At 49.9% G+C, this 24,106-nt stretch overlaps 3 protein-coding genes across 9 annotated transcripts in view; 2 read left to right on the top strand and 1 right to left on the bottom strand.

Annotated features, from left to right (window-relative positions):
* Positions 1-14,647, top strand: part of hdac7a (histone deacetylase 7a) — a 32,452-nt gene extending 17,805 nt beyond the window's left edge. For 6 of the 7 annotated variants that reach the window (XM_029156464.3, XM_055510302.1, XM_041071550.2 and 3 more), the window contains 24 exons: positions 2,132-2,322; positions 2,411-2,501; positions 2,992-3,106; positions 3,200-3,300; positions 3,388-3,510; positions 3,604-3,713; positions 4,221-4,322; positions 4,404-4,578; positions 4,897-5,105; positions 5,188-5,391; positions 5,863-6,088; positions 6,175-6,308; positions 6,640-6,760; positions 6,985-7,034; positions 7,408-7,515; positions 8,242-8,297; positions 8,415-8,502; positions 8,603-8,722; positions 8,810-8,907; positions 11,412-11,530; positions 11,664-11,797; positions 11,875-11,956; positions 12,042-12,180; positions 12,262-14,647. In XM_029156464.3, the coding sequence (XP_029012297.1) occupies positions 2,132-2,322; positions 2,411-2,501; positions 2,992-3,106; positions 3,200-3,300; positions 3,388-3,510; positions 3,604-3,713; positions 4,221-4,322; positions 4,404-4,578; positions 4,897-5,105; positions 5,188-5,391; positions 5,863-6,088; positions 6,175-6,308; positions 6,640-6,760; positions 6,985-7,034; positions 7,408-7,515; positions 8,242-8,297; positions 8,415-8,502; positions 8,603-8,722; positions 8,810-8,907; positions 11,412-11,530; positions 11,664-11,797; positions 11,875-11,956; positions 12,042-12,180; positions 12,262-12,304 (2,939 nt within the window). In that variant the 3' untranslated portion in view covers positions 12,305-14,647. The remainder of the gene's footprint in view (positions 1-2,131; positions 2,323-2,410; positions 2,502-2,991; positions 3,107-3,199; positions 3,301-3,387; positions 3,511-3,603; positions 3,714-4,220; positions 4,323-4,403; positions 4,579-4,896; positions 5,106-5,187; positions 5,392-5,862; positions 6,089-6,174; positions 6,309-6,639; positions 6,761-6,984; positions 7,035-7,407; positions 7,516-8,241; positions 8,298-8,414; positions 8,503-8,602; positions 8,723-8,809; positions 8,908-11,411; positions 11,531-11,663; positions 11,798-11,874; positions 11,957-12,041; positions 12,181-12,261) is intronic. The other variant, XM_029156465.3, reaches the window with a different exon arrangement.
* Positions 14,648-15,354: 707 nt separating this feature from the next.
* On the bottom strand, positions 15,355-18,536 carry LOC114859422 (twist-related protein 2-like). The gene is made up of 2 exons (XM_029157545.3): positions 16,472-18,536; positions 15,355-15,840 (listed from the first exon to the last, which is right to left on the bottom strand). Exon 1 carries the CDS (start codon positions 17,905-17,907, stop codon positions 17,308-17,310), a length of 600 nt encoding a protein of 199 aa, XP_029013378.1. The 5' UTR covers positions 17,908-18,536; the 3' UTR covers positions 15,355-15,840; positions 16,472-17,307.
* A 1,902-nt stretch (positions 18,537-20,438) lies between these two features.
* LOC114859471 (E3 ubiquitin/ISG15 ligase TRIM25-like) lies at positions 20,439-23,965 on the top strand. Its single transcript, XM_029157634.3, has 4 exons — positions 20,439-21,163; positions 21,592-21,731; positions 22,728-22,895; positions 22,964-23,965. Exons 1-4 carry the CDS (start codon positions 20,558-20,560, stop codon positions 23,670-23,672), a joined length of 1,623 nt encoding a protein of 540 aa, XP_029013467.1. The 5' UTR covers positions 20,439-20,557; the 3' UTR covers positions 23,673-23,965.
* Positions 23,966-24,106: the final 141 nt, after the last annotated feature.

Here is a 24,106-nt window from a genome sequence, read left to right on the forward strand (position 1 = left end):
GCTAACCAGAGTTTCAGTGTTGAGTGTCTTTATTTTTAATTCCCCACAATGTCTGAAGCGTCCTGACTTACAGTAACGCAATGAGTCCCTGCTTTGTGTCGTTCCCACTGAGCTCTGGTTAAACGGACCAACACAAACCCCTGTAAATTAAACCAACAAACACACCACACACGTAATGAGCTGCACCACGGGAGCATTAGAGGCTTGTCGTACAGGCCAGTAGGAGAACGACGTGCACTAAATATGGCTGCTCAGCTCTTCACCCCTGTTGACATTTTATACATGTTGTGTATACACACACTGGGTTATTAGAGGTGAGAACTAAACCAGAGAGAGAATCAGTCTGTGAAATGCTTTATACATTTCCTTTTCATTTCACAGCACTGGAATTTGCATATTTTGAATGGATTTGCACACAATTAGCAACTGGAAGCGACTTCCCTGCGAGTGCAGGTCCTCTGGACGTGCGCGTGTCCGTGCGTGTGTGGTGCTTTCCCTGTAGACACAAAAGAGCCTGTGTAGGTAAATGTTCAACCAGTGAGTGTTTTTGCTATATATAACCCAGGGGAGGCTGTGTGTGTGTGTGTGTGTGTGTGTGTGTGTGTGTGTGTGTGTGTGTGTGTGTGTGTGTGTGTGTGTGTGTGTGTGTGTGTGTGTGTGTGTGTGTGTGTGTGAGCCTTTGTTCTCCTCGTCCTCTGAATAATAGCCTTGTTATCCCGAGCTGTCATTACAAAGAGTTTGTGTGTGTGTTACTGTGCCAAGCGATTTCTGTTATTCCATCCACGGTCGGCATTCGGACTCTCTGCATCTGAGCCTCCTAATATGGACGACAGGCCCATAAGTGTTTATATTTCTAATGTTATGAAGACACCTGTTGATGTAATACACACAGTGACCGACCCCCTACCCTAAACTGAATGTATGACTCCGACCCTAACTCCAACATGGGCCCTATTGTATTCTATTGTATTGTATTGCATTCTATTGTAGTCTATTCACTTTCTCCCACTTCCAGTGCTGCCATTGGCATCAGGCCAGGCCTCTGTATGAGTGACATTTACTTCACACGCTGTAGCCTAACATCAGCGCTGCAGAGATGATGTCACACCAAATTATTTCAAGGATCTGTGTGTGTGCTTTGTTAAAGCGTCAAGGCAGGTTTGTGCATAAAGTGTTTGCTCAAACCTGACGCGTGTGTGATGAGGGTGTGTGTGTGGGGGGGATTCCACTGTATGTTCAAATATACACAATATGTGCAGGCGTATGTGTGTGTGTGTGTCTCGTTACTTGATAACGCAGGTATTTACACTGAGTTTGTGGTGGAAGGTCTGTATGTGTTTACAGCTGTGTTATTGTGAGTCAGTGTGCGTTTTTCTGTGAATATGCAAGTACATCTGGATCTAAGAATGTGTCTCGCAGACAGAATCCACCCCCAGCCTTTTCCTAAGCCGATCCTTTCCTGGATCCTGTTTTTAGCACTTGATGAAGCAATCTTTCCCATTGACTCAGCCGTGCAATGCAAATAGCTCCAACAGCATGCAAAGTGTGTGTGTGTGTGTGTGTGTGTGTGTGTGTGTGTGTGTGTGTGTGTGTGTGTGTGTGTGTGTGTGTGTGTGTGTGACATGAAGACATTTCACTGAAATTCTACTTAACCCTGTGTTAAGCTGATATTTCCACCCCCAGTGTTTACTTAAAACTGGCCCTTTCGCACTGTTTGACCTTTTTTTTGTGAATTAAAACTAAACTTGTAATCACACATGCTTTTCGCGCAATGCACAATAGACCACCCACATTAGAAACCTCGAGTCCACCCTCGAGACGCAGGGTGGACTCGCACGGAGATGCACTGTTGCTGCAAAAATGATATCTTCTGCTCTTTGCCCATAATAATTAGCGTCTGCAGTAAACTTTAATTTCATTTACCATCAAAGTTACAAAGATGCACCCATTGGATACTGTGAAATAATCGGTATATGAAATCATGAGCAAAACACTAATTACTTTAGCCAGCTTTACATTTTTTCCAGGTAGCGTTTCTCAGTGAGTCTGTTGTAAATTAGCAGTTCTTAGTGGGGATTAAGCAAATTGACGCATCTGTCGTCTCGCTCCCTTCTCCCGTTTCTTTTCCCAGATTCCTCGGCTGCGGCGCCGTTGTCGTGTGGAGCATTGTTTCCCATGGACCTCAGGGTGGGAGAGCGGGGGATGCGGCCTGGATCGGACACGGCGCTCCTCACCCCGCTGCACCCGCCTCTGCTCCTCTCCCCGTTCTCCTCTCAGCCCTGCACCTCCTTCTCCCAACAGCAGCTGCACCAACAAATCAGGGTAGGAGGCATAAAGCGTGGACTGCTCTGCGTTTAAACCCAGCCCCGCAGTACGCTGAACATTTCACGTCTGGATCTCTTGTGTTTAGTTTAATATGGAGCAGAGGAGGAGAGAGCAGGAGCATCACGAGAAACAGCAGGAGCTGCAGCAACTAAAGCACAAGGATAAGAGTCAGCAGAGTGAGTCCATCCACCCTCACACGTCCATTCACTGCTATCATGTTACTACAAGGCTGCGTTTACGCTAAAGCTGCACTTCTTTTGTCCACTGAATTGTATACAAAGCTATTTCAGTGCCTTAATATAATTATAGCCCAGAGTGGTAAAAAAACGCCCCTTGAACAAAACAAACTGCACAGCTAAATATAACCCAGAGCTGCAGAAGAGGAGTTAAATAAAGCTTTAGGTCAGTGCAGATAGTCGTTAGGTCAGTATTGATTTGATCCTTTCACCTCTGCACACACATGCACACAAACGGCACGCATGCATCCGTGTTCCCCGTCATGCATGTAGTGCGTTTGCAGAAGTGCACTTCACAGGCTTTCGTGCGTTTCACAACGCTATTGTGCAAGTACCGACCCAGATTTTTGCGTGCCGCTGCCGTTTCCCCGTATGAGGAAGCAGTTGGCGAGGCCCTCCTGCGTTATTAATGGGATCGGTTGCGTTACAGGTGCGGTGGCAAGTTCGCTGGTGAAACAGAAACTGCAGGAGGTGATTCTGAAGAAGCGCAAACAGTTGGCGCTGGAGAGGACGAACAGCCTGAGCGTAGCTCCCGTAGCATACAGGTACACACACAGCATGCATCATGGGTTCTGCTGCACAATCACATGTAAATTTAGTGTAACAGTTGTATGTTTATTGTGTGTGTGCGTTACCAGAAATCTGGGCCCAGACCCAAATGTGCCCCCCCAGCCTCTGGCCTCCTCTCCGTCACAGCCTTCGTCCGACGGTTCCGACGGGACGCCCTTACGCAGAGCAGGTAACTCATCTGCCCCCCAACTAAATATTCAGCAGACGTTCCGCTCAAGCGATGAATCTGAATGTGGGCTTTGCTTCGCCTCGTCAGCATCTGAGCCCAATCTCAAGGTGAAGCACAAGCTGAAGAAACACTTGACCACCCGCAAGAGCCCGCTGACCCGCAAGGAGAGCGCCCCGGCCAGCGTCAAGCACAGAGTGCCCGACACACTGGGTAACTAGAGTAGAACCAGAACCAGGCGTCCAAGTGTAGCTGAAGTATGAATAACTAACAGTGCCCCCCCTCTCTTTCTCTCCCCCCCCCCAGACTCGTCCCCCAGCAGCAGCAGCACTCCAGTGTCCGGCTGCAGTTCCCCTAATGACAGTCTGCCCAATGAGAATGGGCTGCTGCCATCTGCAGGAGGTCTCTCACATGAGGTTGGCAAAGACATGTGCATGATGAGAAAAGTTCACAATAACAAATACACAAGTTTTTATCTCATGAGGTTTAAAATGATGTGTATAGAAAGATGAAATCAAATAAAAGGTTAGAAATTCGTCTTCCTCCTGAGAAAAACACAAGTGATGAAAAGAGGGCGCGTTGCTTAATGTGCATGAGGCCCCGGGTAATGACATGTTTAAAGCAGCGCCACCGATGCGTCAGCTGTTCATGGCTAGTTAATGTAATCAGAGAAAGCGTGAACCGAGCGGCCTCTGTCCCACCTGCTGCTGCAAAACAAACGCTGCTTTAATTGCTTTAGATTCATGTCTATTTACATTTTGATTGCTGGCATTTGGTCGCTGAAGTGAAAGGCATTAAGCAGTTGTGATTAGTTGGACTTTAATATATAATTTATTTTATACCAACACTACTGTTTGTATTGTAAATTCATAGTTCAATTTAAACATGATCTTGACATCAGTCATTTTCTCTGATGCTTCCAGGCCCAGAAGCTGCTGCTCCGTGATGGGACTCTGGCTAACTTCACCATTCAGAGTCCCTCCACGCTGCCCACCATCACGCTGGGACTCCCAGCCAACCCCAGGGTAAAGCCCTTTGCTTTGCTTCAGATTGTTTCCGCTGAGCGTGGCTCACGCCTGTTGCTTTTGCTGCCTGTGTGCGTGCAGGGTGAAGGAGAGCTGCCCTCCCTCAAGGTTGGGCGCGTGCCGGTGGTCGCGGCCGGGGGCTCGCCCGTCTTCCTCCCGCTGAGCAGCAGAGAGGACCCCGCTGGGCAGCTGAGCCCCCACCTGCCCGTCATCATCCTGGAGCCGTCTGGACTGGTTCACACCCCACTGCTCACTGGTGAGACTCCACCACGTCACCTTATGACTTAGAATGTATGCGCACGTATGTAAAGGATGGCCCAATGTTGCTAAGTAGCATCACAGTGAAACGTCAACAAGTGTTTGTATTTAAACTGCAGTGTCAGAGCGCCATCTAGTGGCCACAGGTCTGATATTCATTGTTCTTTCATAGATCACGTGAAAATCAGCTGATGGTGTTTACATTTAGCTTTAAATGGACTCTATTCTTAGTTCTGCCCCCCACACCCTACGTTAGCAGTGCATTTAATAGCTGTTTCTTCAAGCTAACCTAAATACTTGGTCTTCGTCCCATCAGCAGTTCCCGGCCTAGACTCCGTCCCGCTGCAGTTTGCGTCCCAGTTAGACCACCTGTCTCCCGGAGCGGCTCAGCACCACAAGCCCCTGAGCAGAACACGCTCAGAACCTCTGCCCCAGAGCCCCAGGACCCTGCACGCACACTTCCTCCAACAACAGCACAGCACACAGCTACTGGAGCGGCTCAAGCAGCAGACTCATTTGGGGAAGGTATGACTGTGTAGCGAAAATTATTAATGGGTTTATGCTGGTTATTTCTGCCAACCTAACTTTGTTTGCATGCCCACACCAGCTCATGTCAAAGTCCAGTGAGAAGCCCAGGCTGCATCAGATTCCCTCTGAGGACATGGACTCGGAGGACGGCGGGCGGGCGTCGCCCACGGAGCCCACGTATCAGAGCAGAGCGAGGGCAGAGTCCCTGAGGGAGGCGGAGCCCACAGCATCCAAAAGCCACGAAGAGCAAATCAACCTGCAGCACGCACTCATCCTCAACCAGGTTAGAAGGCCATGCGCTGCGGGATGCCCAGGCGTGCGTCAGACCCACCAGCGCCCTGTAGGTGGCAGCCAAGCCCTTGGCTCCTTTAGCGCCGTGTGAGGACACGTGGGCCTTCAGGTCGCAAAAGTTTTAGGAACAAATGGAGCGTTTAAGTGAACACATGACGTTCAGACCCGAAGCAGAAATTGACAAATCCAGATTCCTGTTGTTAGTACACGTTTGATCAAATTAAACAATCTAACAATTAATTGACAAACTGGAGGAATCTGTGACTTGACATCATATCCATCAAGAAGTTGTAGTTACTTTTGGAGGATGCACAGCTGTGAACCATACGCGTAGACACTCGCTAATATTCTCTGCTTCGGACTAAGACCCCATGCTTTCCACAGCTGCCCTTTGACACAGTCCTCAGTAACAATTAGTTTTTCCTGATGTCACCCTCCTCCCACCCCTCTCTTGTTGCCACAGTCATTGCTATGGGAACAGCAGAAGCAGCTGCAGCAGCTGCATCGACAGATGGAGACCCTGGCGGTCCCCATGTTGCGGAGCAGTAGTGGGGCCGGCGGCGGCCTGGGCGTCCACCGACCGCTGTCACGCACGCAGTCGTCGCCAGCGTCCACCTCCCTCACGCTGCCGGAGAAACCGCTGAGCTTGGCCGCGCAAGACGCCACAAGCAAGCCGCGCTTCACCACCGGTGAGTCCGACGCGGGCGCCCCCGACGCCAGGACCGCGGCGTTCCGGAGTAAAATCTGACTTGTGACCTTGCGTGTTTGCATGCAGGTCTGGTGTATGACTCCCAAATGCTCAAACATCAGTGCACATGTGGGGACAACAGCAGTCACCCAGAGCATGCTGGGAGAATACAGAGCATTTGGTCCCGGCTGCAGGAGAGAGGCCTCAGGGGGCAGTGTGAGGTACAGAGAGAGAGACACACACACACACACACACGCACGCACGCACGCACGCACGCACGCACACACACACACCCTAACTAACCCTAACCCTAACACTCTCTGCTACTCTAGTCAACATTAACAATGTTAATGTTGACTAGATGCTAATTTCTAACCTCAAAATAAATAAAATAATTTATATTATAAATAATAAATTATTTTTTATAATATATGTGTAATAATTATATTACATAAAATAATTGTTTCTGCTCTTCAAGGCTACTTTTTATATTTTATATATATATATATATATATTTTTTCTTTTAGTCAAATGTGAATGTTGTGTCTTCAGAGTATTCGTGGCCGTAAAGCCACTCTAGAGGAGCTGCAGTCGGTCCACACGGAGCGTCACGTGTTGCTGTACGGCACCAACCCTCTGAACAGACTCAAACTGGACAACCGCAAACTGGCCGGTATGTGAGCACCTGTTCATTTAAGGATATGCTGTCAGTGCTGAGAGCCAAAGTATTTCATAATTCAATTAAATATTAAGAAGTCTTTATTAAGTGCCATCACAAAGTATTGTGATTTGATGCCATCAGTAATTTTAATCAAAACATATTTTCAGTGTCAATTATTTTTATACTGAATATGTAACCTCATTATAAGCACATTTCCTGTGTTTGTGTTTTATCAGGAATCCTCTCCCAAAGAATGTTTGTGATGTTGCCGTGCGGGGGAGTCGGGGTAAGAGCGACATCCACAAACGCTCAACATGAATGCTGTCCAATGCACCGCTGCTGGTGAAATCAGGCCGTTTCAAAGAAAAGCATCAAAGGCCAGCTTTAGAAAATTACAAGATGCAAAGTGAAGAAAGGCAGGATATTAAAGAACGGACGAGAGTTGGCGCGACCCGGTCGCCTGACTGTCCGTGTCGGACCGTGACATGTTCCACTAATGAGAACAACATGTCCGTGACTGAGGATAAAAGCAAGGGCTCAGATTTCAGTAACGGCGGTTTGTGAACAAACACATCGAGAACAGACAGAGAAGTGACAGATTCCGACTCGCAGGCGTCTCCGTTCTTCTCTGCTCCTCTAACGCGGCCGTTTGCCGGCAGGTTGATAACGACACCATCTGGAACGAGTCGCACACCTCCACGGCGTCGCGCATGGCGGCCGGCAGCGTGGTGGAGCTGGCCTTCAGAGTGGCCAAGAGGGAGCTGAAGGTGAGCGAGCCGGGCCTCCCAGTCAGCCAGCGGCACCACAGCCACACACCAACTGGGATTATGGCCGTTTTGTTACCTCAACCTCAATGTTTTGGTTCCATTTTAGTTCCATTCCTTTGACTTTAACCACTGTCTTAATGGTTTTAGGAATCAGTTATTCCAAAATCATGGCGGTCTAGACTGGCCGCGAGTGCGAGTGCGAATGTTGTGCAGTATCACAGCACTGTGTTTTTATTCCAAACATTGTGGTGAATTTCTAGATTCGCCCGTAATTCACTGAAGTCCATGTAAAAGCCTTTCAGACACGATGTCAAGTAATTCTGGCCTCCGCTGCCGCTTTGTTCCGCTTTGTCAAACCCTTCGACTTCAAAGACGAATGGGCCCTTAAACTTTTCGTCTGGCGTAAACACGAAGTGGTTCCTTTTTTATTCAAACTGGTCAAAAGTAAATATACGCCTGGCAAAACATGCTGCCCCACGACAACAGAGAGCGGCGTGCGGGCGATGACAGAGGCTGCACGGCAGCCTGGGGCGCGGCCTGTGCACATCCAGCAGCTCCAGCAGCACAGGGGGTGTCTGTTACCTGTGGGAACCAGCAGCTTCACTCTCACACTCTCATCCTTGACTCTTAATTTGCTTTAGTAAAACAACAGCAGACTCACATTAGCAGAGCAGCGCTGTACGTCCAGCGCCGCAGTGATTAACGGCGTTTGCTCCGTGTGCACAGAACGGCTTTGCTGTGGTCAGACCTCCGGGCCATCACGCGGACCCCTCCAACCCAATGTAAGTGTGTCTGTTTGTCCTCTTGTTGTCAGCAGCGTCACCCTGGAGAATATTTGAGGAGAAGGAGGGTTTTCCTAAATTGTTCCTTATTTATTCTCTGTGTGTCTGTGTCTGCAGGGGTTTTTGCTACTTCAACTCGGTGGCCATAGCTGCTAAGCAGCTCCAACACAAGCTCAACGTCAGCAAGATCCTGATCGTGGACTGGGTGAGACTATAACTGTGACACCTCCTGGGCCTGTAGTGCCCAGGGGTTGCACTAGTGGTGTGGTTTTGCATTAATGTGTCCTCCCTCATCCCGTTGCTAGGATGTGCACCATGGCAACGGCACCCAGGAAGTGTTCTACAGCGACCCCAGCGTCCTCTACATCTCGCTCCATCGCTACGACGATGGGAACTTCTTCCCTGGCAGCGGCTCGCCGGCCGAGGTGAGTGGGAGGGAGGGAGGGCCCCGCGGTGCCGTGTTGGTGTCAGAGGATGAGACTGGTTGTGAACGCGAGGCTGCTGGCTTTCAGGTGGGTTCCGGAGCAGGCGAGGGCTTCAACGTGAATGTGGCGTGGACGGGAGGACTGGACCCACCCATGGGGGACGCGGACTACCTCGCTGCGTTCAGGTACCGGCAGCCGCCGCTCTGTTCAAACACACTCCGCCTCCTGCTCCGTGTTATTGATAGGGGTTTTCCGTGGAGCTGGAATCTGACCTTTTTCCTCTCGTCTCTTTTGAACGTAGCCACAACAAACACTTGCGCTGATCAGAGGCTCCGCTCCACGTCGTCTCTGACGCAGGCTTGGCCTAATTAATAATCCTTGTCATTTGGGGAGCATGTGTCTGGCTCGCCGAGTTTCCAATAACATCAGATGTTTTACAGTAAATGCTCTCCAGGTCTGTGTAGACTGCTACTTCCTGCTGGTGGGTTGGATAATTGTTGTCAGTGGGTGTTTTGTACTAATAAAGTTTCAGCTGCGTGGGGTTTTGGTTGTCTGGTGCGGTCGACCTAAAGGAAACTGTGGCTACCGCATGGCAGCCAGAGCGGGGGGGCCATGTGCTCATTTACTGTACGGGCCCGTTGATACGACACATCGTTAGTGTTAATAGCACATGCGATTGTTTGGAATGAGTGGGAGATTTTAAAGATGGCCGCCCTCTGAGGTGTTCCAGGCTACATCACAGACTCCCTGTCGACCCAGGGCTTTACCTTCACCTTTGACCTACAGCAGCTCATACAGATTTGTAGTGTAGTTCAGAGCAGAGTGGTTTTATGGAGTTTAAACTGCGATGAGCTTTAGTTTGCTGATCGTGCGAGGCTCATTCGTCTGCTCAAGTGTTTAGTTTTCAGGGTTAAGGTTTGGTTGTCAAGGAGTCTCTGTGTCACTAAACAGGAGGCTCGTTGAGACTAAATGACTTTGGGCTCCTTTCCAGAGTCATTTGTCCTTAAAGGAACAAAGAGGGGTGTAAGTAATTTAATAATGCAAAATATAATATTCATTGTGTTAAATGCAAAGCTGCCTGGTGACTTAATAACAGCGTTCAGCAGGTGTTGAGCCGTTCTGAAGGAAATGTCTCTGATTATCCTGTCGGGCCACTTATCGCTCTCTGGCCGTCGTGGGCGCCACCAAAGCCACTCACCCTCCTCTTTCTAGCACTGACTTACATGCCTGTGTGAATAATAACAGTCTCGGACAAAAACGTAGTGCTCTCTTTGACGCGTTTTGGTTGTTTCTCTCCGCACCCCTCTTTTCCATCACCCCTCACCGTCGCCCCCCTCCCCTCCCTTCTTGATTGATCTTTAATAAGCGTCCCTCCTCTCCTCCGCCCTCCCTCCATCTTTCCGTTAGCTTGTCTGCAGTTAGTCTTCCTGGGGAGCGCAGCTTTAATGGGTCTACGGGGGAGGTGGAGTTGGGCTCTGCGGTTAGGTGTGTGTGTGTGTGTGTGTGTGTGTGTGTGTGTGTGTGTGTGTGTGTGTGTGTGTGTGTGTGTGTGTGTGTGTGTGCGTGTGTGTGTGTCTAGATGCTCTGCTTCATGTCAGAGCAGCTATGATAAAGCCTAAGTTAAATGGCTTTTTGATCAGTGTGTAATACTGTAGAATAAAAGTTTGTGTCTGTATCCTGAAACTCGACCTACATGTTCCCTACTTCCATCGTGCTGGAATGTGTTTTTGTGTTTTGTTTAGTTTTTTTTTTTTTTTCCTCCTCGTCCTTATTTTTGTCAATGAGCTCATGTCCATCTGCATGCAGTCATGACAGTAGTATGTGTTTGGAGACCTTTCTCCCTCGCCTCCATGTGCACACACGCACATATCCACAGTCCCCAGGCGCAGTAATGAAGGTAAATGGATCCCAGATGGAGTTTCTTTTCCCTGTGTGTTGTCAATGACGTGAGGGGAGTGACAAGCCTCTAATGGGAACCAGACTCGCGCTCTCTGCCTTTGAACTCCGCATCGAGCCACAGAGTCTCTCTCTCTCTCTCTCTCTCTCCCCTCAGGATAGCATGACTCTCCTCCAAACAACAATAGCGTTAAATTAAATCTTCATCTGTTTGAAGTCCGGCTGACAAAATAATGTGACTTTGTGTAGTGGGCCGGTCTTAGTGGAGCCCTGCAACAATGCTCCTTTTGTGGGCCTGGGCCGGGCCGCGGCGCTGGCATCAGCTACACCTTGGTCTCACTTGTCATTGTAATGAGGAGTTTAGGTTGGAGCCTAAATATTTGTCATCAGTGGGAGCGCGGCCAGTTTGGAGAGGCACGCTTCAGTTGGACAATAGCTCAGTTTCACTAAGTAGCAGGAAAGGATGCATAGAGAAGTTTTAACTTTAAACTACTATGTTCTAGAGGTAGCGATTCTTCCAGTGGCTGCACTTCATGCATCGATGACAAACTGTTCTGTGACTATCTGTTGCTTTTTATGTGTCTCGAAAGAAAAAGCCCAGTTTCCTCTTCTTCTATTCTCTGAGCTGCACCATATAATTACGCCTCGAAATGCACATGAGGAAAAGAACACTACAATGCACATATAATTTAGTGCGTGCAGCAGTGTGTCACCCGGCAGACTAATGACTCATTATGAAACCGTGGCTGTTTGTGAGACGACAACGCTTTGAGTCGGTGTTGTTCCGCTGCAGGTCCGTGGTGATGCCCATCGCCCAGGAGTTCTCCCCGGACGTGGTTCTGGTGTCCGCTGGGTTCGATGCCGCCGAGGGGAACCCCGCTCCTCTGGGAGGCTACAAGGTCACGGCCAAGTGTAAGCACCCACGTCTCAACCCCGATGTCCCGTTTTTAGCGGTCGGCGGCTCTTTGATGTTATGCGGAGCTGCGTTTGCATCCTCTGTATTGTCCTCGCCTCATACTTGACTTCGCGTGTTCCTCTGCGACAGGTTTCGGTTTCCTGACCCGCCAGCTGATGTCTCTAGCAGGGGGTCGTCTGGTTTTGGCCCTCGAGGGGGGTCACGACCTCACAGCAATCTGTGATGCGTCTGAGGCCTGTGTCAGTGCACTCCTGGGCATACAGGTACAGTAAGGCATGCTGGGTAATTAGGTAACGACAGTCCCAGTTCCATGGGTCCTTCATGCCTGTTTGTACCGTAGGACCCGCTGCCAGAGGAAGTCCTGCTTCGGAAGCCGAACGCCAACGCCGTCCACTCGCTGCAGACGGTCATACAGATACAGAGTGAGCGCTTTACTGAACTATTCTTTTATTTCTAATGAGCCCTCACTGATTCTCCTGCCCGCCCTGCTCCCTCTCTGCCTTTCAGGTCAGTACTGGCAGAGTCTGAAGGCTCACAGTGGCTCGGTGGGTCTGTCCTACGTGGCTGCTCAGAGAAGAGACTGTGAGGAGACGGACGCCGTCAACGCCTTGGCCTCGCTCTCCGTGGGAGTCCTCACTAGCAAGAGGTGCGGCGCACGTCCATGGGCCGCGTGGAACTCACCCCCGCGGTTCAACACTTACACCCGCTTCTCCGCCTTTTCTTTCAGCCCGTCCGACGAGCCGATGGAGGACGACAGCGACTCCATGTAGGAGAGTCGGACCTCCCAAGATCATTGGGCCCAACTCGTAGCGCTGTGCACTCACTTGACCGCGATGGGAGACTCATTTGTAACACGTCTGAGCCACATCCGTCTGCCTTATTCACACATTCACGAACACGCCATGCTGAACCTCTGAAGCACCTCGATGCTGGTAAATACTGAAGCCTCACCTAAGAGCGATGCAAGAGGACATGTTCTGTGTCCTGACTGACGGTGGAGCGTGTGCGAGTACTGTTTGTAGGTGCAGATCCACAGCTCTGACCAGGGTCCTGACAGGAAAGCAGCTCCGATTCTGCCACCAGCGGCTGTTTGGTGCCTTTACTTCGCCTTAACCAGAGGGATTTATGAATGCTCTTTTGCAACTTCCTGTATCAGTTGAAGCAGCGACGGGAAGCAGAACCTACTGTATGACTGGGTTAAAGCATGCGTTGTGTGCGCGAACCTGACGGAGAGGATGCAAAACAAGAAGGAACGGCCACATCAAAAAGGGGCGGCGATGGAAAAGAAGACACACGTGTGTGTGTGTGTTGATGATGTCATCACATGCAGTTCAACCACTAAAACAAGACAACAAAGAACTCAGTGGAAACAGAGGAAATGAAGACCCGAAACAGACAACTGTGGTTTAGTAGAAACAAAGACAGGGCTAATGTCCTCCTTGTTTTATTGCACTGCTCATTCCGTAATGTGAACCATAAGAAATTCCAAAGCTCTGGGATAGAAAAGCGTCTCTTTCTAGGCTATTTAATACTTTTTGTGGATTGGGATGACACAGTGTTTCTATATATGACCCCCTCTTTTGAACGGAGATGTCTTACAAAGTCTTTTAGGACGCACAGAGGCCAAAATACTGTACGAGTGCATTTGATCGCATCGTAATTCCAGAGCAGGACTATTCACTGCTGATCAGTGTCTCACACACACACACACACACACGCACACACACACACCCAGACACACACATACACGCACACACACGTACAAAGCTACAATGCAACCTGTTGATGTACCACTAGTATTGAATACTGTATATTGTGTATAGTCTATATTTGAGACATTCATTCCACTGTGGCACCACTGAGGACCATCGTATTGTTCTATACCAGCAATAATGTTAAATGCACTTATGGACATCACCCAAAGAAAACTGCCTTACAACCGCCTGCACTTGGCTAGGGACTGTATGCAAGCACCGCCAGGGCCCGCGGACCCTGCTCTACTACAATGGAACCTGTGGAGAACGGAGACCGCCTTATATGCAGACCTCTGTATCCTGTTTGTTTTTGTGGCCTCTGTTTCGTTGGTGTTTATTCCATTGTCTTAATCGGACTTCAGTGATTCGCGTGGTAGCTTAAAGACGCCTCGCTTGTTTTTCAGGCCGTCGTTGGTAGCAGCCACGTCTGAAAACTAAAACATTCCCACGGTCGTGAGGTGTGAAGCTTCTAACACACTGAATGACAGCCAGACAAAGGAGGTTCACATTGGAATGACCACGCTTCTACTGCGTCTCTGGCCTAAAGGCCTTTGTGTCTTTAGATCTGGGATTGGATTTGAAGTGTTTGGAGTTGCTTTGGCGTTGGTGTGTAAATGCTGGGTTTTTTTGTGTCTAGGTTCCACAGCCGGTCCATGACTGGCCGGTGGGACCCTCAGTGTAGCGTCTTGATAGGAAGCTGTAGGAGCCGGTTTGCTTTCCTCAGACCCTGGGCACCGTCTGCCCAACAGACCTCACAGCGTTTTTCATATGCTGACAGTTTTCTACTACGACCCAAACCTTGAGACCGTCCATTAAGAAAATGTTCATTAGTTTTCGCAGAAAGCAAATCCTTTAAGTGCTTTTTATTCCTCTGGTGACGTTTCATAAACGTTCAAAGCAAGTGACCATTTACACATGATGTGTGTATGTCTCACGTGTCTGTGATGAAGACGTGTCAGACTCTGCTGTCTGTGCACTAATGTGTTTGCAGGCGTCGTGTCCGTGTGCCTGTATTTTACTCCCAGTGGCTGTTTGAGGCCGGTGTCGCCTCCGCGCCAGTGATTCCCTTTGTTTCTGATGTCATTGTACCTTTTGCTTAAGGAAAGACTGTAAATAGAAACTCAAAGACCAAAATACACGTCACACACGTGCCTTCACGCCTTCAGTGTGTGTGTATTGGTGACTCTTAACTGGACTAAATACCTATAAATGTTACCTTGAACGGTTTGTTTCATGCTGTTCTTTATTATTTACCTCTTATGTTTTTGCTTTCACATTTCCTACCGTGTGTGTATAGAAAGATTCTCTATTTTGTACTGTTTTGTCTTTTCCTCTCGATTAAAAATAATTTCCAGTAAACTAGTTCTGTGTTTACATGTAACATATAAAGTAAATTATTATATCTGCAACAGCAGCTCGAATCTAAGGGTAATATTGACTAAATGACAAATTTCTAATGGAGAAAGGAAGTTGAGATTGAGATGGAGCCTATCCCAGCTGTCAGTCAGGTGAGAGGCGGGGCTTATCCCAGACAGATCTCCAGTCTCCAGTCCATCAGCTGTTTTACTCAACCGTTTAGAGACAATGCCAACTAGAAGCACATGTTGGTGCCTTGAACTACACTCGTTCACTGGCATCAGCTCAGCTACAGCTAAAAGACCTAACGCGATCAGTCTGTCACAGTTGCTTTCACCATCTCCTCAGGGACTCATGGGCGTGAACAAAGTGTTTGATTGACATCTGTCTCGTCACATGCCTTTGCTTAACGAACTTTCACATTTGCTTTATTTAAGTGGAACTCCACTCAAATTTAACTGGAGCTTTACTGTAGCTTGGAATCTCTGTGCAAACAGGTTGTAAATATTCCCTCAGGCCTTATTTACACATTACCGTGTTCCTCTGGGAGGACTAAAGTGTTCCTGACTGCTCATTACACAACAAGGGTTGAAGGAGGTAGAGAAAAACAAGGGAGACAGTTTGAAGACAGGACGCGAGGAGGGTGTGGTGCCGGCGCAACGCTTTCGCCGTTCCTCATCTCGTTTTAGCAAAACATCAGGACGCACAGGAACAGTTTGAGGAGCCTTTTATTTTCCAGGACAGATGATGCTACATGTAGCGCATGTGTCTTAATGTCTAACCTTCCACAGATTTGTCTCCCTTGTGATATGTAGCATCACTCATACTGGATCATTTCTGCTGCACCACAGTAAATATTTCAAGTAAATGAACCCAGTGTGTAACTGGTGTAAAATAGATGAATACGCTAAACACGGCAAACATGGGAATGAACGCATGGTTGGTCTTTTCCAATGCAAAGTCTGCATTTTCCTTTAATCTCAGGAAAGTCTGCTGCTCCAACGTGAGCTCCACTGTCAAATCCTTCTCAAAGTGGTTGTCGTTGGGAAAAGTTCACTGAATCCAGATCAAGATGATTTTATTATTGCTATCTTTTCTTCTCTTCCAAAATCAGACACCTAAAGGTCTTCATGTCGGCGTGGTTGCAGAGGCAACGAGAAGCAGAGATGTGGAGGATGAGTCACTTTATTCAGCAACTGGAAAAGCAAAAAAAGAAGCAGAAACACACGTTAGCGCCGTAACCAGAGCAGTGGTCACATTTTGAGGTATTTACGGGTTTTGTGGAGTTTCCTGCCAAATTTCACGACAACGAGAACATAAAAAAGCATCACACCTGTTGAGTCATCGCATGCTGTATTGAGGATACAGAGCGCACACAGGCGTCTTCTACTCTTTTCTACTGGCTCCAAACCAAGCCCTTCTAAATGTCAAGTGTCTCTTAACGCCAGTGAAGCTGAGACCACGCTGTGCTGTTGGTGGAGCCTCCACGGGAGCTGGAAACATGGGCTCCCTAATGACAGGCTGCCGGCCTTCACGCACGTAGGCAATGGAGTAAGATGCGGTCGCCCCCGTTGACGCGGCTTTAGTTCACAGTGAACGCATGGCGTCGGCTCATCAAACCGGGGGGCGCTGCTGCAGCACGGGTTGCTTTGTTTCCGAGATGCATGTACGGAATTCGATCATTCTGGAATTCTGCTCATAAAGTAAAAGCGCTCGGGCTCCAACTCAAGATGTGGTGGAGGTGTGTGTTTTTAAAAGGAGCAGCTGCCGCCGCCACGCACGCGCGCGCGCGCACACACATTCACGCGTGCATAAATCCGCTCTCACCTCTTCCATCACTCCCAGTGGCTGGTGGGAGCCCGGCGGGGCGCCACATCGGCCTCCCCTTTGATGGCGACGCGCGTGATTCATGGTTTTCTAGGGAGCGTTTGTTTTCATTACGCCTCCGCGGCAGCTCGCCGTAGCTGCGTCGCGGCTTCGTGCACTGCGAGCAGATTTGCGCCAGAGTGAGGGGAAAGAATTTCAGGGGAGAGTCTTTCTGGCTGTGGAAGAAACAAAGGAGCTCGGTCCGGATCTCTGTCAGGATCTCTGCCTTTTTCCACCGTCGTTTGGTCAGGAGGTGGTTGGGGAAAAGCACGGGCTGAGAGGGTACGGAGCAGCCAGAGGTCCAATCTTAGTTAAAACACCCTTAATTATTATTGCTTCTTTTAATCCTTTTTCTAGTTGCGGCTCTTTATTTCTAGAAAGTGATGCGAAATGAACTAAAACTAAAGCCTGCACGCGACAGCGGAGGTGAAACCACAGGCCAAGCTTCGCTGGCCCAGAGGTCAAAGGTCACGAGCTGTGCTGTCACAACAGGGCGTCCTTAACTGTCAGGCTGCTGAACCCGTCAGTTCTCATTGAGGTCCAGGCGGTTTCCTCCCACCTGCCCCGTCCTTCAATGCCATCTATGTAAACGCAGTACCCTTGTCTTAATGCCTCGAAAACATAAACTAAAGCTGTGTCACCGATACATTTCTCCAAAGTTAAAGGCAAACGTGAGCAGCAAACATCCGCTGTTTGCCCACAAGACATCAGAATCACATTCACAAGCGACACGTTCGCCAGTCTGACACAGCTGCACTGTGTCTCGTGGAGCGATGGTGGTGCAGGTCCGTGGAGGCTCAGTGGCCAGCAGACATGGTGGACCAGGCGCCCTCCATCCTCCACACAGAGAACGCGTAGCTCAGCCGCTCGTGGGCCACGTAGTTGCATCCCGCCAGCTTGGCGTCCATCTCGTCGTTCTGCAGCACCTGGTACAGGAAGTCGATGTAGCGCGAGGCCAGCTTCAGGGTCTGGATCTTGCTCAGTTTGTCGGAGGGCAGCGTCGGGATGATCTTCCTCAACGAGGCGAAGGCTTCGTTCAGGGACTGCGTCCGCTGGCGCTCGCGGATGTTGGCGATGACCCGCTGGGCGTGCGGGTCCTCCAGGGCCGAAAACCCGCCCGGACTCGGACCGGGGCCCGGCCCCGGGGACGGGGACGAGTCCGAGGAGGGCGGCCCGTGCTCGGGGCTCTTCCTGGGCCTTTTGGCTCCGCCGGCGTGGCGGTTCTGGCCGCGGCCCGCTGGACCGCCTCCGGCCCCCGCGTCGGGCCTCGCCGCGGGCACGCGCTCCTGCGCGCGGGAGCCCGGCTGCCGCTTCCGAGCGCCGACCCCTGGCGTCTCCACGACGACGGGACAGGCGTTGGAACTGCCCCCTCCCTCGGGCCGCTCGTCCTCTCTCATGCTCGGCCACGTTTTTCCCTCCGTCTCCTCTCCTCTCCCTGTGACTCACTATCTCCCTCTCCTTCTCCGAGATTCCGATTCTTTGCTTCAGCGCCTCCACATTCCACAGTCAGCCTGCAGGAGCGCCCCCTGTTCCGCTGCCCTGTCCTCCTCCAGCCTCTCGTCTGTGGGTTCTGCACCGCGGGTCCGAGCGGGAGCGTGACCGGCGCTCGGCGTGGGATCAGCCCCGGTGCAGCTTCTTCTCCGTCCACTCTCCCGCCTGTGAAGTCGTCCCAGCGGCGGCGAGGAGCCGCTCCCCGCGTCCACATGTGAGACGGCGGCGACCTGAATCTGATGCTTTAAAGGGAAGGAGCCGTGGAGCCTCGGACCCGCCCGGCGCCCGCTGATTGGCTCCGCGCGCTGTTTTACGGGCAGCTGAGCTTAAGACAACAGGAAGAGGGAATTTCAAGCGATTGGGCGGATCAAAGGCATCGGGGGCGGAGTCGAGGGGGCGCCGCACAGCCAACCAGATCAAACCGTTATGACGTTGGCCTCTTGTCACAGAAGTTGCCCAAGTTTATGGTTTCCAGATTTGCTCCAGGAGCGAGCGGCTACCATCCCCCCACTCACTGCTGGGTTTCCCATCCTCCTCCATCTCCCCTGTCCACAGCCACCGTCACCATCAAACGCTGACAGAAGCAAAAAAAGAGAGTAATGAGTGCAGATGAAGTGCATGTGCAGTAATAATAACAGCACAGTAATATATTACCAGTGAATCAGACGCCCCCTTTAATAAAACAAACAAAGTAAATAAATATTTGGTGCGTTGGTGTGAATTAAGATGTTCATGTTTGTGAAACAGCGGAGACAGTGTGCTTTATTTTACATGCGGCTGTAGTTGATGAGACCTGGAGGATGAAGGAGCTCTAATCACCCAGCATTAGGGAAGGAATGAGGCCGGTGGGACGTTCTCCGCGGAGCAACGAGCCTCCAGGTCCAGATCCCGTTGGAGCCGCCGATCGGCCCGTGGCCGGCTCCCGCGCACCTGTGGTGGATCCCAATCATTCCCCTCAGATCCGTCCCTCGCCTGCTCCGCGTAAACACCTCGGAGCTGGATGGTGACGGAGAGCGAGCATGGAGCCGTGATGTAAACATCGGACGCTGGAGCGCGTTCAGAGGGGCGGCGTGGGCCACTCGCACAAAGCCGGGCCTTGTGGAGGAAGGACCCCCGGGGGCCGGACAGGTCCGGAGAACCGGACCCTGTCTGTTTTAACTGCATGCTCAAATGAGTGTTCGGCGTAAATATTTCCACCGAGGGAAATGGGAGAATGTTATCACATGTGGCACGAGTATATACACAGGCAGCGCTCCGTTACACGGACCCAAATAAAAGCCATGGACTGTGTAAACGAGCGGGTTAAGGACGTTAAGCACCTGGTAGATTGTTGTGGTGTAAAAGTCCTTCTCCGTGTGACATATACGACGTTCTCCTTCTCCAATAAACAACGCTGATTGTTTAGAGGAACACGGTCTGACATCCATCATCGTTGTCCAAATCATGGTTCCGGTGCCATGAGATGAGAGGCAACTGTACTGTATGTGGTCAGAACCAGCCACTCACTTACTGCCATGTTGAACTCTCCACAGAAAATCTGTGTCTCGTGGGTTTTGGATAAAACAATAGAGAAGTACGGGTGCGAAATTCTTTGCAAGTGAATTCTCGTACAGTACAGAAATGTGCCACTAGAGGTCAGTGTATCTGAAGGGTTGAGGTCATTACTGAACGCACACATTCCAGGGATTGTTTTTGGTTTTTGGTTTGACTTGGTTAATTGACACTCATGGGATTGCCTCCTGGCTTCTGGGTTTCCTGGATTTCTGAATTTAATAATTCATTTCAACTGTGCATGTTGGGTTTTTATACATAGTTTGACACCAGATAATAGAATAAATGTCAAAGCTTACAATTGAAAACGAGCACCTTTTTTTGCCTGGTGATGTTCAGGACATGTCGAGCGTTTATCGCCATCTAGTGGACGTGAACTCCACCTACAAGTCCTGACTCTCACTCAGTGAAAAAGGTAGCTGCAATTTTGTTTGATTGCATCATATTAGAAGATTCTTCCAAAGTTTTGGCCCCTCATTCATTTCAAATAAGGCAGATAAAGCATTGGTACCACCTGATATTATAATGGGACAACTGTGACCTCACTAATGAACGAACGGTAGAATGATCACCTTTTTGACAGCTTCAAGCTCAAATCTGTGAAATAACCTTGTAAAAGTAGAACTAATGTCAGATTTCCTGTGTGGGGTGGAATTAGACACGGGGACACAAGTGACCAGAGTCTGAAGAGGATCTGACACAGGGAAACTACAATAAACGTTCTCTAAGGCCTGTAAAATACCGACATGGGGGCCACACTGAAAGAGACACTGAATATTTACCTTGGGACGATTGGGTTCATGGAAAGAAAGGAATGTTGTCCTGCACCTGCTCCTCTCTGCACGCTGGCTTTCTCTTTCTGTATGATTTCGCCGTTGACGCGCCCACTGCCTTCCTGGGTGTGGAAACCAGACCAAGACGCGAGGAGTGAAGCAGGTTCCTACAAGATAAGTGTGACGGGACCGTAAAAAGCCAGCAGAGCCCGTCGCCTCGTCTCCCTCCATCATGTCTTCGTCAAAGCCGGAGGATCAGCTGGCTCTGGAGCTGACCTGCCCCATCTGCCTCCAGCTCTACTCCGACCCGGTCGTCCTCCCCTGTGGACACAACTACTGCCGCGCCTGCATCTGCAGGACTGCGCGGATCTACGGCGACGGCGTCCAGTGTCCGGAGTGCCGCGAGGAGTTTCAGGGCGTGGAGTCGCTGCAGAAGAACTTCAAACTCTCCAGCATCGTGGAAGGCTACCGGGCCGCGGCGGCGCTGCAGGGCCCGCGGGCCGACACTCAGCCCGAGGTGTCCTGCGACCACTGCATAGACGAGAGGACGCCGGCCGTGAGGGTCTGCCTGAAGTGCCAGGTGTCGCTGTGCTGCAGGCACCTGCAGAAGCACCACGAGAGGGAGGCGTTCAGGGACCACCCGCTGGTGGAGCCCCTGAACGAGCTGGAGGTGAAGGGCTGCGTGGCCCACCGGCGCCCCCTGGAGTACTTCTGCTCCAACGACGCCTCCTCGCTGTGCGCCACGTGCGTGACGGAGGGCCGGCACCAGGACCACGACGTCCTGGCCTTCAGCCTGGCCGAGGAGGAGACGCGGCGCTCGCTGGAGGCGCGCAGCAAGGTCGGTGCCGTTGACTTACAGTATTATTGGGCTGCGATGAACCAGAACAAACACACTTCTGGATCATCATTTGCAACACACGGCAGAACAGGAGAGTACAAATCATCATAAAAAGAGTAGAATCTGTATGAAGCTACTTTTTGCTTTCATTATCTTTAAATTACGAAGCGGGTGTTGGCAGCTGATCCGCTGTCGGTGTGCTTTGACACCGGTGAGTGACAAGAATACAAAGAAATTCTGACTGACAAAGAGAAAATGACCTTTAACCGAGTTCATCTGAGGCCTGATTCGAATGCTTCAGTGCATTTCCCAAAGCACTGCTTGGGAAAGTCACAGCCATATTTCAGACATCTTCATCAGCAAAGAATATCTGGAGAATGAAATGCATCAAAAAAATGATTTACCATAAAATGTCTAATGTTTTATAGGTGATTTCCGGGAAGCTGCTGATGACACAGAGTCTCCTCCAGAAAACAGTGGAGGAGCAGGCGGCCAGCGAAGCGCTGACAGACAGGGTGGTCAGTGGGGCTCTGAGAGTGGTGGACGTGATGGCCGAGCTGATGAACGGGTAACACGACGCACGTCTGCCTCCAAAAGTCATTAAGCTCAATTTGAACATCTTTGTCTCACAGAGAAAAAGTTCTGTTCACAGGGTGAATGTGGCCTTTGTCTAATACTCAGTCTGCTGGAACTTCCTAAAGAGGATTAAACACTAGAGATCAGTATTTCTTTCTTGTTATGCAATACATTATGTAGGTTTATAATTCTGGACACTTATTTAATATGGTTTTATCTTTATTTTAACTTGATGTTACATATTTAGCCGTTTAGCCATTTCATAATAGGAATAATGACATTTGAGATGAAGAACTTGTGTCTATGTAGAACGTTAGGACGTGCTGCACCCACAGAAGGTGAAACTAAAGCCTTTGTTTTCAACCTGGATGGACCTGCCAAGATTAAATCTCGTGAAATAACTGAGATAAATGTGAATAACTGACTCTCGACTTGTGTCGACTAATATTTTGTGCCATAATATCATAGAGAGTAGTAAGAAAAAACATTATCATTATATTATAGCATCAATAAAAACAAAACCAGGGCGTAAGAAAAAAAAATCCTCTTTGTGACATTTGTATTTGCGGTTTCACATTAGCGGCGGTGTCCAAATTTGTGTAATAATCTGTTACATGATGCCAACTATGAGTCAATTATTATTGTGCATCGTCATTATAAAATACAACTTATAAATGCTAATGCTAACCATTTACGGTAAATGGTGATTAACAACATTCCTTTCAACTACTGTCCTCCACGGACAGAACAATTAGCAGAGCGACTGCATCCACCCACCTTCAGCAACAGGATTAGGCAGTAAGGACATTTGATGACAACAAAGACAAGAACACAACGCAAAGGATTTAATGCAACGAATCTTGTTTATCCGCATTCCAAACGATGAACCTTTTAGCGATGCATTGATATTGTTTTCTAGACAACATGTCATGCATCTCTCACGCCATCTTGAATGCGGCCCTTTATGTAACTATGGTGTTGTGTTCAGGTACAGGGAGCGTCTGCACGAGCGGCTGGAGCGGGAGGGGAACCAGCACAAAAAGAGCTGGCGGCATGAGGTGAGTGAGCTGGAGGAGCAACAGCAGCGGCTGCTGGAGGCGGAGCGAGATGCCACGCGGGCCCTCAGTGAGACGGACGCCTTTGCCTTCATGCACAGGTACAGGGGGGCTCTGCTAACGCAGCTAGGACCAACAAATACTGCACTGAGAACAATGTGTTCCACAGGTACACACGGATTCAACATAAGCTGAGAGACGCAGCCACAGGCAGCGTTCCCCCCAAAGTCCCCTCAGTGGCGCCGCTGGACATTAACGCCCTCCAGTCGGGCCTCAAAACCCAAGAGTTCCACTCAGACATGACTCGGCTGCTGCATTCCCTCCACGTCCTCCTCCACCCCCTGGACCTCTCCTTCAGCCTGTGCACCGCTCACCCCAACCTCATACTGTCCAACGATCTGCGCACGGTCAAGTACAGCTCCAGCAAGCAGCCGTACCTGGAGCACCCGGAGCGCTTCACCTCCGCGCCCCAGGTCATGTGCAGCCAGGAGTTCTCCAGCGGGGAGCACGCGTGGGTGGTGGAGGTGGGGCCCAGCAGCACGTGGTCGCTGGGCGTGTGCTACAGGAGCATCCCTCGCCGTGGCGACAGCAGCCGCCTGGGCCACAACTCCATGTCCTGGAGGCTGCAGTGCAAGAGCGGCAAGCTGACGGCCTGCCACGCGTCCTCCAGTGTGAACGTGGGGGAGCTCATCGCGTGTCTGCTGCGGGTCGAGATAGAACTGAATTACGAGGCGGGGACGCTGGCGTTCCACAGCACCAAAGGGAAAAAGGAGCGCCTCTACATCTTCAGGACGGTGTTTAAGGAGCCGGTTTACCCAGTGTTCAGCATCCACTCGAACTCACCAGAGTCCTGGATCACGCTGCACACTGGGATGTGAGTGCTTATGTTTCCATTCAGGAGCATAAATGTCATTTAATGAATAAATTTCTACTGTACGACTTCATGATTAGTGTGGTTTGGTAGACTTTGTGTTTTATGAATGCATTGTGGTAGCCTTTCAATATGCTGTTATTTTTCTTAAAAACTAAAAATGAAATGAAAATGAAGGAATGTATTTGTGGGCTTTTTACCTGACTTTAATTTTAATAACTTACTTAAATACTCGTATAAATAACTGTATCAATTATGTGTTTAATGGTACAAATAAACACTGACGATAAAGTGTGTCTGACAAAATGTCTGTATCCACTGGTGAATTCGCGCTACACTGGGTTGCCACGTTGGGAAGTAAACGGGTAACTAACAGTGAAACGTTCGTACAGTTTTACCTAGGTGCACTTATGAAACTAGACATCTTTTAAAAGAGCAGTT

The sequence above is a fragment of the Betta splendens genome, chromosome 7, assembly GCF_900634795.4.
Source record: "Betta splendens chromosome 7, fBetSpl5.4, whole genome shotgun sequence".
In the NCBI taxonomy this organism is placed as follows: domain Eukaryota; kingdom Metazoa; phylum Chordata; class Actinopteri; order Anabantiformes; family Osphronemidae; genus Betta; species Betta splendens.